The sequence below is a fragment of the Camelus bactrianus genome, chromosome 27, assembly GCF_048773025.1.
Source record: "Camelus bactrianus isolate YW-2024 breed Bactrian camel chromosome 27, ASM4877302v1, whole genome shotgun sequence".
NCBI lineage: Eukaryota > Metazoa > Chordata > Mammalia > Artiodactyla > Camelidae > Camelus > Camelus bactrianus.
In genome coordinates, this window is record NC_133565.1 from 34704483 (window position 1) to 34717598 (window position 13116).

The 13116-nt window shown below is 35.6% G+C and overlaps 1 protein-coding gene across 8 annotated transcripts in view; it reads left to right on the forward strand.

Annotated features, from left to right (window-relative positions):
- Positions 1-13116, forward strand: part of MYO9A (myosin IXA) — a 175552-nt gene that overhangs the window by 40036 nt on the left and 122400 nt on the right. For 7 of the 8 annotated variants that reach the window (XM_074354176.1, XM_074354177.1, XM_074354173.1 and 4 more), the window contains exons 4-7: positions 2093-2155; positions 5151-5250; positions 6501-6557; positions 12174-12271. In XM_074354176.1, the coding sequence (XP_074210277.1) occupies positions 2093-2155; positions 5151-5250; positions 6501-6557; positions 12174-12271 (318 nt within the window). The remainder of the gene's footprint in view (positions 1-2092; positions 2156-5150; positions 5251-6500; positions 6558-12173; positions 12272-13116) is intronic. The other variant, XM_074354175.1, reaches the window with a different exon arrangement.

Below are 13116 nucleotides of genomic sequence, written 5' to 3' on the forward strand. Positions count from 1 at the left end.
TCAAATGAATGGGATCATTCATTCCACTCCAGCTATGACAAGAGCTTGGTATAATTGAGGAGGTAAATTAAGTGGCTACAGATTATGGGCATAGTGGTCAGTTGGTTTCAGATCGTGACTAAAGTTCTAATGTTTATAATTTATCCTCTTGACCCTGGGAAGCTCATTTTAAAAACTGTATTATAAAAAATGTCAAACATACACATAGGTAGAGAGAACAGTGCAAAGAACTCCCACTCAGACTCAGCAGTTTTCAAAGTTTGCCATATTTACTTTTCTGTTTCCTTTGTTTATGCTGATGTATTAAAAAAGTCCTAGATGGACATAACATCAGTTCACCGCCACGTATTTCAGTCTGAGGAGCAGGCGAGAGTGGGTCTTGTTGTGTGGGTAGATAACCCTCATGGCAGCATAACCATGGATTGGAGGGGAAGCAAGAGAGATGTCCAGGAGTATGTGGGGGTCACTGAGGGAGCCTGTGTGGTTAAAATAGTCCGGGGTTGAAATCACAGTTCTGCCATTTACTAGCTGCATGATCTTAATGTCTTTCAGCATCAGTCTCTCAGCCTATAAAACGGAGGCAGTAATATTTGCCATGCTCAGTGGGGATTTAACCCACCGGTTTATGTTAGTTCCCTTTCTTCCACTGTAGGCAGGTAAGAGCCTGTTTCAGTGGTTTAGACTGAAGGTCGTAATGGTAATTCAGAAGAAGTGATGTATTTTAATTACTGGTGATGGTTGTGGCAATGAATTTGCAAAGAAGGTACATTTGAGCTTCATTTTAATGCAAGATAGGAATCTACTGGACCAGAGAGTTAGATTACACTCTCTTTTACAGAATTAGAAGTGGAAGAAGGGGCATGAACAGTGCAGTAAGAGGTGAATGGCATGCTTGAGGGAGTAGCCTGTATTTGGGAGTTTCTGAAATACAGCATGTGATGGGAGGGAACTGAGGGAAATAAAAGCTCAGGAGTCAAGATTTTGACCCCAGACATGTTTGTGCTAGGTAGTTTGGATTCAGCCGTCTAAAGCTTTTAAGTTTCAGACTGTAGAACCCCCTTTTCCAGTAAGAGCTTACCTGCTTACTCTAATTTCAGTAAGAGGTATTGAAGACTTGAAGGGTGCAGGGCTGGACAAAGCAAATGACATCAGAAATACAATTCATGTTTCAGTTTCCCATTACTTTCAGGGTAGATTCCATTCTTCTGGCCCTTGGTATATTGATGATTCTTGATCTAGTCCACTTGCCTATCTCATTCTCTAGTCATGTTAACTAATTGTCTTCCCTGAAGCTGTTATTACCCTCCCCCTTTTATGCCTTTTCAGAAAGGCAGTTTTCCTTGCCTTCTTCTGGTCAGTCTTTCAGATTTCAGTCATTTACTCAGTCACTTACCAAATATATTTAATGAATGTTTACTGTGTGCTATGTACTCACCCTCTATACGAATTCTTCTTTACATCCTTTTTCCTTCTTGGATTGGATCTTACGTGTCTCTCTTGGTACATTCATAATATTCTGATCATTGCTCTATAATGAACCCTTTAAACTCAGTATTATAGCTGCTAGGTTACCCATCTGTTTCCTTCTCTAGTATGGAAGCCCCTTGAGAACAGGTAGTATATCATTTATTTCTATATTTGAACAGTGTTTAGCAGAGTGCCCAATTGATGAATACTTACTGAGTAAACCAGTAAGTAATAAACAGTAATCCCAGAATGTGGCAGTAGCATGGCTATGTGAAGACAGTGTATCTTTGAGCCTTGTTTAGTGGTCTGGCCAAATTATAATATCTGAAAGAATGTACAGTCTTGCCAAGCCTTGAAAGAAAGTGAAGGCTGTGTCATGGGAGGGTCTTGTGTGCAATGTTTCGAACTTCTGACTTTTATTTTGCTCTATTGAAAGCAAAAAAAAAGAAAACTTGAGTTCATGAATTTAACGTGGATAACATAAAGAGTGTCCATAACACAATTATAATAGTAAATGTACTAAAGTAAGCTGGATAGTATTCGTTATACTTTTATGCCTTCTCTGATTAAATGTTTGTCTACTTTATGTTAAGCTTTATATCAACCAGTCTTATTTTTCTTCTAGTGCCTATGTTGAAAAATATCTATTGGAGAAGTCCAGACTCGTTTATCAAGAGCATAATGAACGGTACATATTTTAATTTGTATGATTAGATCAAGCTAACATTTGTATCATACAGGTTGACTTTTCAGATCTTTGTACATCATGACCTTTAATTCAGTTTATACCATGTGTAGCTTTACATATAATTGCTGTTTCTTTCACGGGCAGAACACTGTATTTTTTTAGAGGCTGCTAGGAGATTTTTAAAATGCGTATGTAGAACTGTTGTCCTTTCTAAATTCTAGGCAAACTAACAGAACAGGAAAACAGTGGTATCTCAGGTGGTATCTTTTTGTCAGCCTTGTGCCTTTGGACCTTTTGCTATGTCTTAGTGTTCTTTCTCTAATTTGAGAAAAGTTTTTAATAAAGCTCTTAATTTCATTATAGTATTTAAGGTATATGGGACTTCAGAGATGATATATATGTATCTTCCGTTGGATGAAGAAGCTCAATATCGGTGAAGTAAATGATTTGCTTCATGTTACAATGAGACAAAGTAAAGTTAAGAACCAGAGTTTGAAGTTAAACAGACCTACATTCAGATATTGGATATGTCTTCTAACAGTCTGGTTTGGATTAATAACAGCTTACTTTTGATAGTATACAAATGACTTTGCTCCTGTGTAGGTTTGTTTCTTTTCCCCTACTTTGTGCTGTTACTGTCAGACAGATTACATCTTTATAATAGTAGGCCCATCAGTACAGATTTATAATTATTGCTTTTTGCAGGTGTCTTTAAAATCTAATAGGGGAAAAAGAGCATTACAAAAAACATGAATTTATACTGTCTTTTGTATTTACCTCTATAGTTATCATCAGTAATGCTATTTATTTCTTCATGCTTAGTTGAATCTTGTCTAGTCTCCTTTTATTTCAGCCAGAAGAGCTTTGCAGTTTTTATTGGGCCTGTCTGTTAGCTATGAAGTATGTTAGTTTTTATCTGGGAATGTCCTAATTTCTCCTTTCTTTTTGAAGGATGGCTTTGCTGGATATATAATTCTTGATTGATAGTTTCTTTTCTCTTAGTATTTTGAATCTGTTTTCCTTCTGACATGGTTCCTGATGAGAAATCAGGTGGTAATCTTATATTGGGATCTTTTGATGAGGCATTTCTTGCATGGTGCTTTAAAAATTTTGTCTTTGTCTTTCAACAGTTTTAATTTGTGTAGGTGTGGGATCTCTGAGTTTTTCCCTCCTGGAGTTCATTGAGTTTTTTGGATGTACAGATTAATGTTTTTCATGAAATTTGGGGAGTTTTGATCATTATTTTTTCAAATATTCTTTCTGCTCTTTTCTTTCTTCTTTTGGGACTCCTGTTGTGCATATGTCTGCTTAATGGTGTCCCACAGATCTCTGAGATGTTGATAATTTTTCTTTCTCAGATTAACTGACCTTAGCTGGCCTTTCTTCAAGTCCACTGATTACTTCTGCCTGCTCAGATCTGCTGCTGAGCTCCTCCAGATAGTTTTTCATTTAGTTACTATATTTTTGAAATCTCACGTTCCTTTTGACCATTTTTTGTAAGTTGTGTATCTTTATTCATAGCTTCTATTTGACATCATTCTCATACTTTCCTTCAGTTCGTTAAGCATGGTTCCTGTTAGTTCTTTGAATGTACTTAAGACAGCTGATTAAACCTCTCTCCCAGTAGGTCTGATGTCCGGACTTCCCCGAGAACGGTTGTTCTTGATTGTGTTTCCTCCATTGTATGTGGTGTATTTTCTGATTTCCTTGCATGCCCCATAAATTTTTGTTGAAAATTAAACATTTTAAATAATGATTGAACATTTGAAATAATTATGTGGCAGTTCTAGAAATGAGCTCCTTCTCCTCCCAGGATCTGTGGTGGTTACTTTTGTTTCTGCCATTTGTTTTGTGATTTTTCTGTACTGCTTTGAGGTCTGTGTTCTTTTTTGAGGGTAGCCATTGAAGTATCTGCTTGGTTAGCTTGGTTGTCAGCTAATGATTGAACAGAGACTTCCTTAAATGCTTGGAAATAGTAAATCTCCTAGTCTTTGCCTCAGGGCTCTCTGTGTGTGTTGGGCCATGACTTTTAACAACCAGGTAGGCATTTTATAATTCTGCCTTAGCCTTTGCTTCCTGTTTGTGCAGACCTTCAGGGTTGGTGATAGCTGAGAGCTTAGTATCTCCTCTGGTCTTTGCTGAGTGGCCATGGGCACAGCCTTACTCACGCACATGGCCATCTAGGTTCCCAGGAACGTACTGGAGCTTTTCAAAGCCCATATGGAGATCTCCTTTTCCAGCGTTTCCCTGTAAGTTTTTTGGTTTACCTACTGTTTGCCCCAACATTTATCCATTGCTTCAGGCAGCAGACATGTTCAAAAATTGTTTATAATTGTTTTCTACAAATGTTTCTGGGGCAAAGATATTCATACTGGGCTAACTCAGAGTCAGGTGAAACAAAGATAGTTTTGAAAATGATTTCTTCCAGGGAACTACCAGACAGTTCAAATAATGGTATTTCTCAAGGAATGAAAGTCTGAATGAGCTCCAACCCTATTCTGCCCTCTTTTGGAGGTTGCCAGGCTTCTGGTGTCCACCTCAGTTGTAAGCTATTGGTATTGAAGGCTACCATGGATCTGGTAAGCAGGAGATGGAATAAGGCAAGTTAAAAGGCCACCAAGCTTCTGTTTTTACTGAGATTCAGCTGTCATTCTTGTATAAACACTTTCTGTATTGCTGTAAGCTTTTGGTTAATTTCCAGAGTTCTGAAAAAGTTGATTCTGGCAAATTTGCCAGTTTTCTGATTGGTTTTATGGAGGAGAGAAATTTGCAGAGGTTTTAACTTTGATGTATTGTTGCATTTCACCGTTCTCTTTTGTATTCAGCATCCAAAACATTATTTTGTAGGACTTAAATACTGAATTTATCACCTTTGTATTAAAAAACGAAGCAAAGCTGAAACATTTTACAAATTTATGTTTTCTCTTTTTTCCCCTGTTAAGTGATAACCATAAACCATGTTCATTATAAAGCCATACTTCTTTGTTTCCAACAGGAACTATCATGTATTCTATTACCTCCTGGCAGGAGCAAGTGAAGAAGAGAGATTAGCATTCCATCTTAAACAGCCAGAAGAATATCATTATCTCAATCAGGTGAGAGTTCATGAAAAGCATTTTGAAATGTAGGACATTATTAAATTTTAACTTTTAAGAAAAGTTGTTTTCCTAGTGTTTTTACCCCCAAACCTGGTTGGTAGTAAATATTGACTAGCGTTTTCATATGTACCCTCTGAAAACTTACATGATGCTGTTCTCTCATTCAGAAATTATTATTATTCTTATGTGAGTTGTAAAAGTTTAGCTATATGTGTGTCTTTTGCTTTCTGTAGACTCTTTTAGAGAATAATAAACTGATTATAGGTACCTCCAATTTAGAAGAGTGGTTTACTCTTTCAAAGTGGTGTACCTTGTACCGACCACCGCACGTTAAATGTTACTAATGATTAATGCTTGCCCTTGAGAAAGGCTGACTGGAGCTTTATTTGCATGTTTTGAAGTCTAATGCATATCCCTCTTTGCATGGTGCTGTGAGGCTGATTTAGGGTATTGACTTTCTTAAGGAGTCATCCTCCCAACTCTTCACTGGTTTCCTCAATGTCATTCCTTGTATTAACAAAAATTCTTGAACTAATAGTAAGATTATATATCTAGTAATAAGATTATAGTGTATATTTATGGTTATGAAAGTAACATCTCAGACTTTTCACAAGATAGGGAGTGCACTGTATAACTGGTAATTCCCAAGTTTGAAACTACATAATTTATATAAACTGACATAACTCTGTGTTACCATTATGAGAGTTTCAAAATTATTTAAAATATCACTTTATGATATAATATGAGGCATTTTTACTCTGTTGAATTAAGTATATTAAAAAATAAAATCATCGAATTAGCTCCTTAGTTTTTTCCCTTTCCTGTTTAAACTGTGCATTACACTTGGGTGATTAAATATTTTCCTTTCTAAAAAGTAGTGTTTGCCCATAAATGAGCTGATAGTTGTCAGTATTAGAGAAATCCAGAGTTTATTGCTGTTGTTCCAGATCTTTCTGTAGTCGATGGCCATACCATACATATTCTTGTCATAAGGTCAGTATTCATAGACTGTGGGACTCAGCAGCAATATAAATTTCAGAGTCCCTGGAAATGGCAAATACAGATTGGCGTTTATAACATACGATCTCCCAGAATCTGAACATTTACCTAGTTGTGTCTCACTTTGTGCTGCTGTACGGAGTAACTTTCTCTGGATGCCAGCAGTGCCGCCTGAGCACGACATCTGAGAGGTGATTGGAGACGTGTGATGTCATTGCTTCTGCCTAACTAACCTGCCTTACTTTCAGATAACAAAGAGACCCCTCAGACAGAGCTGGGATGATGGTTGCTATGACTCTGAGCCGGTCAGTACAAGTACCTAAATATTCTGCGTTCCTGTTAAAGGACCCTCAGCTTGCTTATTTGCATCTCATGATTTAGAAAGACAGTCGTTGAAATACAAACCAAGAATATAGGAAAGAAGATAAATCAATGTTTAACTTATTTGTATGTGTATGGTTTGTTGATTAAAAACCAGTCAGTTTACTTTTTTGGATTTTTTTTGCTAATGTTAGGCTATATGCAGTATTCATTTTAACAAAGAGTAGATTGATTGCATTCCTTATTTCAACATTTATATGAATCCTTATGAACTACAGGGCTTCTTTCCTTGAGATTAAAAAAATTTTTTTTTTAGTAATTTAATTCCCCACATATTATGAATAATATTTGTTTATTTTAAAAAGTTGTATCTCTCCTGTATTATGTGTCAGTTAACAGTCTTTTTACATAATGAATGCTTGTATATTTTTAATAGCAAGAGAGGCTATAGCCTTTACATTATTTCCTAAAAATTAAGAATTGGAATTCCTATAAATAAGGTTACTTTATGTTTTTAATTAAGTGATTTATATTATGATATAAAATAAGTTGGTAAATTCAGCTTTGTTATATTTTATAAGAACAAGTTTGTGATTATAAAAAGAGCACAAAAAATCTTTTTCCTGTCCTTCAGTTTGCAATTAGGTTAAATGTGAACGACTGAAAACACACACCATCTATACCTGTTCATTAACTAATGAACTAATTTATTAACTATTCCTCCTGGAAACATAATATGTCTTAATTCTTGCTTTAAATAACCATCACTTATTCTCGCCATGTGTAATTACAAACTCTCCTAATTACAAAACTAGCCTATTTCAGAATTGAGAAGGGATAGTAATTATGACATTAATTTTTCCTTCAGTTTAATTGTATTACTGTTTCATAATAAATCATGTAATTTGCAGTTTCAGATTTAAAATTTTAGAGAGTAAATTTTAGACATTTACATATGTAGATACTGATAAATTTTAGTAGAGGAATTTAATGCTGTTTTGCCGACTTTGACAAGCGTCCAGTTTTGGCTTAGAAAACCAGGTGACCGTGCCACACTGGGAGGTAGGTAGGAGACTGGGTAACTCATATGGTGAATGTAGGGCTTGATTACCTGACGGAGCTTACAGAGAAATTGTGAACTGGTCTGCTGTTATTTAGTCTAAGTAATGCTTTAGAGTTTGGACTCTGAAGTAGACAGACCTGACTTGGGTACCATCTCATCTACTTACAATTTTGGAGGACCTGAGCATGTCACTTATCCTTTTGTTTCCATCACCTATTTAAGGGGATAATAATGGTCTTTAATTTTGTGAGTATTAAATTCATGCATCTAAAGAGCTTGATAGGTTGCTTAATACTCAGTAAGTGCACAATGGGTGTTTCCTCTGTTGCTGTACCATTGGAAACACCATTATCCATCTTTTCCTTTTAGAAGAACTTTGTAGCCATACTCTCCTGCTCCCTTAACCTAACGTTCATCACTATCCTCCCATGTGTTGTGTTTTCAAGTCTATTATAATTTAAACTTTGATTAATTTCTGTTGCTTCCTCACAAGTTAGTTAATGAAAGCAAGCATTCGATCTCTTCTTTCCTCTTTACTCCCCGTTAGAGTAAATTTGGGGGCAAACTAAACTTTGTTTCCCTCTAAGTCATTAGAACTTATGGGTCTAGTATTATAGGAAGAGAGGATTGTTAAGGGCAGTTCTGCAATTTGTAGTGTATTACCATACATTGTGTGGAATTGTATGAGTGATCCCAAGGGGAACTATAGTGAGAAAATTGCTTTTAATAAGGGACCTGTTGTTGTCCATTGATTGGTGATTTAATTCTTCTAAATATTAATACAAGCTCAAGCAGCTAGTGTTTCATGGGAGATAGAGGATTTAGAACTGGATAAATTTTTGTTTGGCCACCCCTATTATTTAGGTGAGTTGTTCAACCTGAGTCTGTTTTCTCCCCTATGTGCAATTAAATATACATACACATAATTAACAACTTGTGTTTTAAGGTTTTAGAGATTATATATGGAAAGTGACTCTCATATTGACTGATATGTAGAAGATATTTAATAAATGCCACCCTTCCTTAAATGGTAATAATCTGTTTTACCCTAAAGCTGGTCTGAATAACTTCATTGTAAAGGGTTAGTTTCACCTAATTAAAATTTTTTTCTAAACCGAGCTTTGAACGGTCCAACTGTCAGGTCAGGTTTAGTGAGAATTGCCATAGCAGGTCTCAGAGTACCGCCATCCCACCATGCTGCAGTGGGATCAGAACTTAGCGTCTCTTGGAGGCCAAGCGCCCACGCTGGTTGCTGCTGCTTTTGCAGGAGCCCACACGTCTGTATAGTACCTGCAGCTCGCTTTCCTCTGGGGTAGACCTGCTGCAGTGCTCTCAGTGATCCTGATGCAACTTGGGCAAGAAGCTTTGAATCCATAATGTTTCCTTTCTCCCTATTTTAAGTACTTCTGCAGCATAAAGACTCTTATTGCTGTTCACTATTCAGTAGTTTATAAATTTGTGGTCACTCCCTCAAATTCTGCCTTTCTGGCTTTATGCCAGTCCAGTGTGAGGTCTCTGTGTGCTGCACAACTTCCTTTGCATATATTTTTCCATTTTAAAGCCACTTTAACATCCATGTTATATTTGGTCATTATAAAACCCCTGACTGGAGTTAGTATGATTACTTTCCACACAACAACAGTGGCTCAGAGTTTAAGTGACTTCCTTCTTGGTGATGAAGCAAGTTAATAGTGTAATTGGGATTCAAATCAGGCTATGTTCTTTATATTCTTTTTTCTTAAATGATCTTCAGCATCTTTACTAACTCTCAAAGTCAGTTATTCAGATTTATGTCCTGTGCTGGTAGCTCTAAAAGAATGTGGTTTTTCGGGGGGAGGGTATAGCTCAAGTGGTAGAGTGCGTGCTTAGCATGCATGAGGTCCTGGGTTCAATCCTAAGTACTTCCTCTAAGAATAAATAAGTAAGTAAACCTAATTACCTCCTCCCACCAAATAAAATAAAATAAAAAGAGTGTGGTTTTTCTAAACAGCATTCTAAGAAATATAGACAGCGTAGAAAAAAAAGTCTAATTTGACTGTCTCCTTCACTTCTCTCCCTCATAAATGCTTCCTGCACACCAGGCTTATCGTAGGCACCTATGTGTGAGAAAGGGTTCTCATCATCTCACGCAAAGGGGCAAAAGGCTGATAGCATGAAGGAACATTTTGGTGTGTTTGTGGGGAGTGTGCAGTGGTGTGTTAGCAAGTAAAACTAGAGCTTGAGCTGAATTTGACCAGAGGAATCAGCTGTCTTCTTTCTGTGGGAAGAGTTGTAACAGTTGTTGGTTAGTTCCCTGCCTGATGCTTTGAATTTCCCCTTTCATTGTTTCCTGAAGGACCTCCAGCAGCCAGTGTCTATCTCTTGGTGCTTGAAGGCTTTTCTCAGAACTCTGGGAGGCCCTGTGCGCTTGCACGGCGCCTCCTGGAGTGCCCAGGAACTAACAGCTTCCTCCTCCTGTTTCCAGAAGTCCTCAGTCAGTAACTGATGGGAGAGGGTGTGTAAGTGTTCCGGCTCCTCCACCTTTCTGTTTTTCATACTGTTCCTGTGGGTTACTTTGGAATTAAAGTCCAGTTACCCACTGTGGTGGCTACTTTAATATTGTACCCTGTTTAGGCTACATTCTCTTCCCTATTTTACTTTCCCATTCTGCTGCTACTTGTACTGAATCTTGGTCTCAAGGTCTGCTTCCATAGACACCTAGATTAAGATAAGGATATTTCTGGTCTGGTAGATTAATCTATCCTTAGTTTTTCTAATACCATTGCCATCAGAGAAGTAATACGTTAAGTACATGTTTTAAAAATTAATTATTTGTTATTTACTGAGACTGCTTTGTATTTCTGAAGAACATTTGATTATGGATAATAGCAAATATAAATCTATATTTTAGTGGTTTTTTCAGTTCACTTTCTCAATATTTTATACATACGGCTTTATTCATTTTGGGGGCAGACAACAACTGTCAGTTGTGAGAATCATTGCTCTGTCATTGAGTTTACACAAATGGAAGCATAGTGTTTTTCTATAACTTATTTGTTATAGAAAAATTTTTACTAAATCTTAAAATGGGCAAGCTGTTTGTGGATTTGGGGGAAAGAGAAGCAAGAGCTTTTAAAAAAACTTTGCTCTAGGTAAAAGAAAAATGTGATAACTTAAAATCTTTTTGGTGGGTAGGACATTGGTATGTCTGTAGAAATGTGTCTTAAAATTGCTTACCAAAAATTTTATAGTCAGAGAATTAAATCCATGTGTTCTCAGAAAGAACTTTTCTTGAAGTGAATTTAAAATTTTAAACTATGCCTGTATACTGTTCCATATAGAGAATAAAAACACTTTTAATAGAATTCTAAGATTTAATATTCAATTTTAAAGTTTTTTGTTTGCGTATGTTCATTAATTCATATGTTCATTAACTCATAGTGCTTAAAGCAGGTTTGTACATAGGTAGATACTTGATAAATATTTTAAAAAAAATAAATGAGTAATTTGTTTATTTCTCAAAAAGGTGTGTTTCAGTTACATAATTCAGTGATTATATATTTACTTCAATAATTAATTACCCACTTTCTTCTTGGCACTGGCTTGCTTGATATTGGAGATCTGCAGTGAATGAGACAAAAGTTCATGTGTTCATTGAGTATTTGATACAGCATTTCATAAGAGGGGGGGTCAGCATTAAAAAAGTAAATACATGTGAGGAAGTTTTTGAAAATGTAAGTGCAAGGGACTGTGAGAACATACAGTAAAGGGATTTAAAGACTTATTGTTTTAAAGATTTAGATTATGTATATGGTGTTACCATTTGACTTTTGGGGGAACTGAAATGTAAGAGTTGCTCTAAAAGAGTAGTTTTTTTTTTTATCTGGTAGTCCGTAAATATTTTTACTGATTGATATCGTGTATGTTCTTTACAGGTTTTTATACTTTCACATATTCTTCTTTATTTGGCTGATTGATTACCATGTTGTTTATATTATTTCATTAGAAACTATGTTGTATCTAATATTGATATAATATAAACATCTTTATATTATAAAAATGTAAGCTCCACTTCTCACATAAATTACTGCCTCTTCTAAAATTTATTTGTGTGTCCCAAGATCTATTTCAGCACCTTACTACATACGGGTAGGCATTTGTTAAATATTTATTGAATAAGTCCCATTTGTGGACTTGAGCTCTCTTAAATGCTTTGGATTTCTAAAACTCTTCAGAACCACTCAAAATTAAACTTGGTATCAGAACATTTTATAAGTATTGCCAGCTCTTTATCTTGTTACTTTTGAGATCCTTGCTTTGGTGATTGTGAAAGGGCGAGAAAAGGTAACATGCTGGTATCTTGGTAAATATGTGTTTAGTCTGCATACCTGTAAGTAAGGTAAGAGCTGTCATGAATTTGGCAATGTCTAAATAATTCACCAGCTCTAATTTTATATATAGGTGTACTTAATCTAAAATTACTAACTTCGGAGTGACTTACGTTACTTTCCAATAGGTAATCTTGATTTTTCTCCCCCTTTTCTTCTTAAATAAGCAGGATTGCTTCACGGTGGAGGGGGAAGATTTGAGGCATGACTTTGAACGCTTACAATTAGCCATGGAGATGGTAGGATTCCTTCCCAAGACACGAAGACAGTGAGTTTATTAATTTTATTCTTTTGTCCTCTGTAGAACAAATCACGATGTGTTTCAAAGATTCCTCTTCCTTGATCCTTTGAAACCATTTTCTAATTGATATTCCAGATCCAGTGCCTCCTCCATCTTAAGTGCTGCTTAGAATTAGAAAACTTATTTTTCTAAAAGACTTGTTTTGAATTGCTGTTTTTTGGTCGTAAATTCTTTGAGAGTCTGTTGAAAACTGGAGCTCTTCTTCCTATAAAATGTAATCCATAAGCATTTGCATATTATTGCAAGAGTTCATAGTGGTCCCCCAGACCTTTCCACTACCTTTCTTAAAAACTGATGCTTTATAACATTATTTTTATAACTCCTATTTTCTGTATCATTGATCTTTAATTTTATTATGACATGCATACCTATCAGTAAAATATAATTTTCCATGTATTTGACTGTAAATTTATGTCTGTGGCATTGTACTAAACGCACTTTGTTCATTATAAACAAAATAGAAATGTAAAAAGGTTGAGATAAAAGTAAATTATATTTAAAATAAAACAAACGATTTAAAATTAAAGACAAATGACCTTGACTCTCATCAGAGAAAAACAGTTAACAAATTTCTTATAAGGAGGGAATAAATGTTGATAACTATGTCAGATCTGATTATACTGTGTTTTTAATCTAATAATAGGAGTGGAAAGATACCAGCTCTGCCATTTTCTTGTTTGCTTGTGATACATCATCGGTATGAATTGTCAGCAGGTTATTTGCCAGAATCTTTTTATGAAAGAAGTTAAAACCAAATAATATAATATATAAATATGCAGATCTATTGAACTGGTGGCATAAACTGCAGTTCA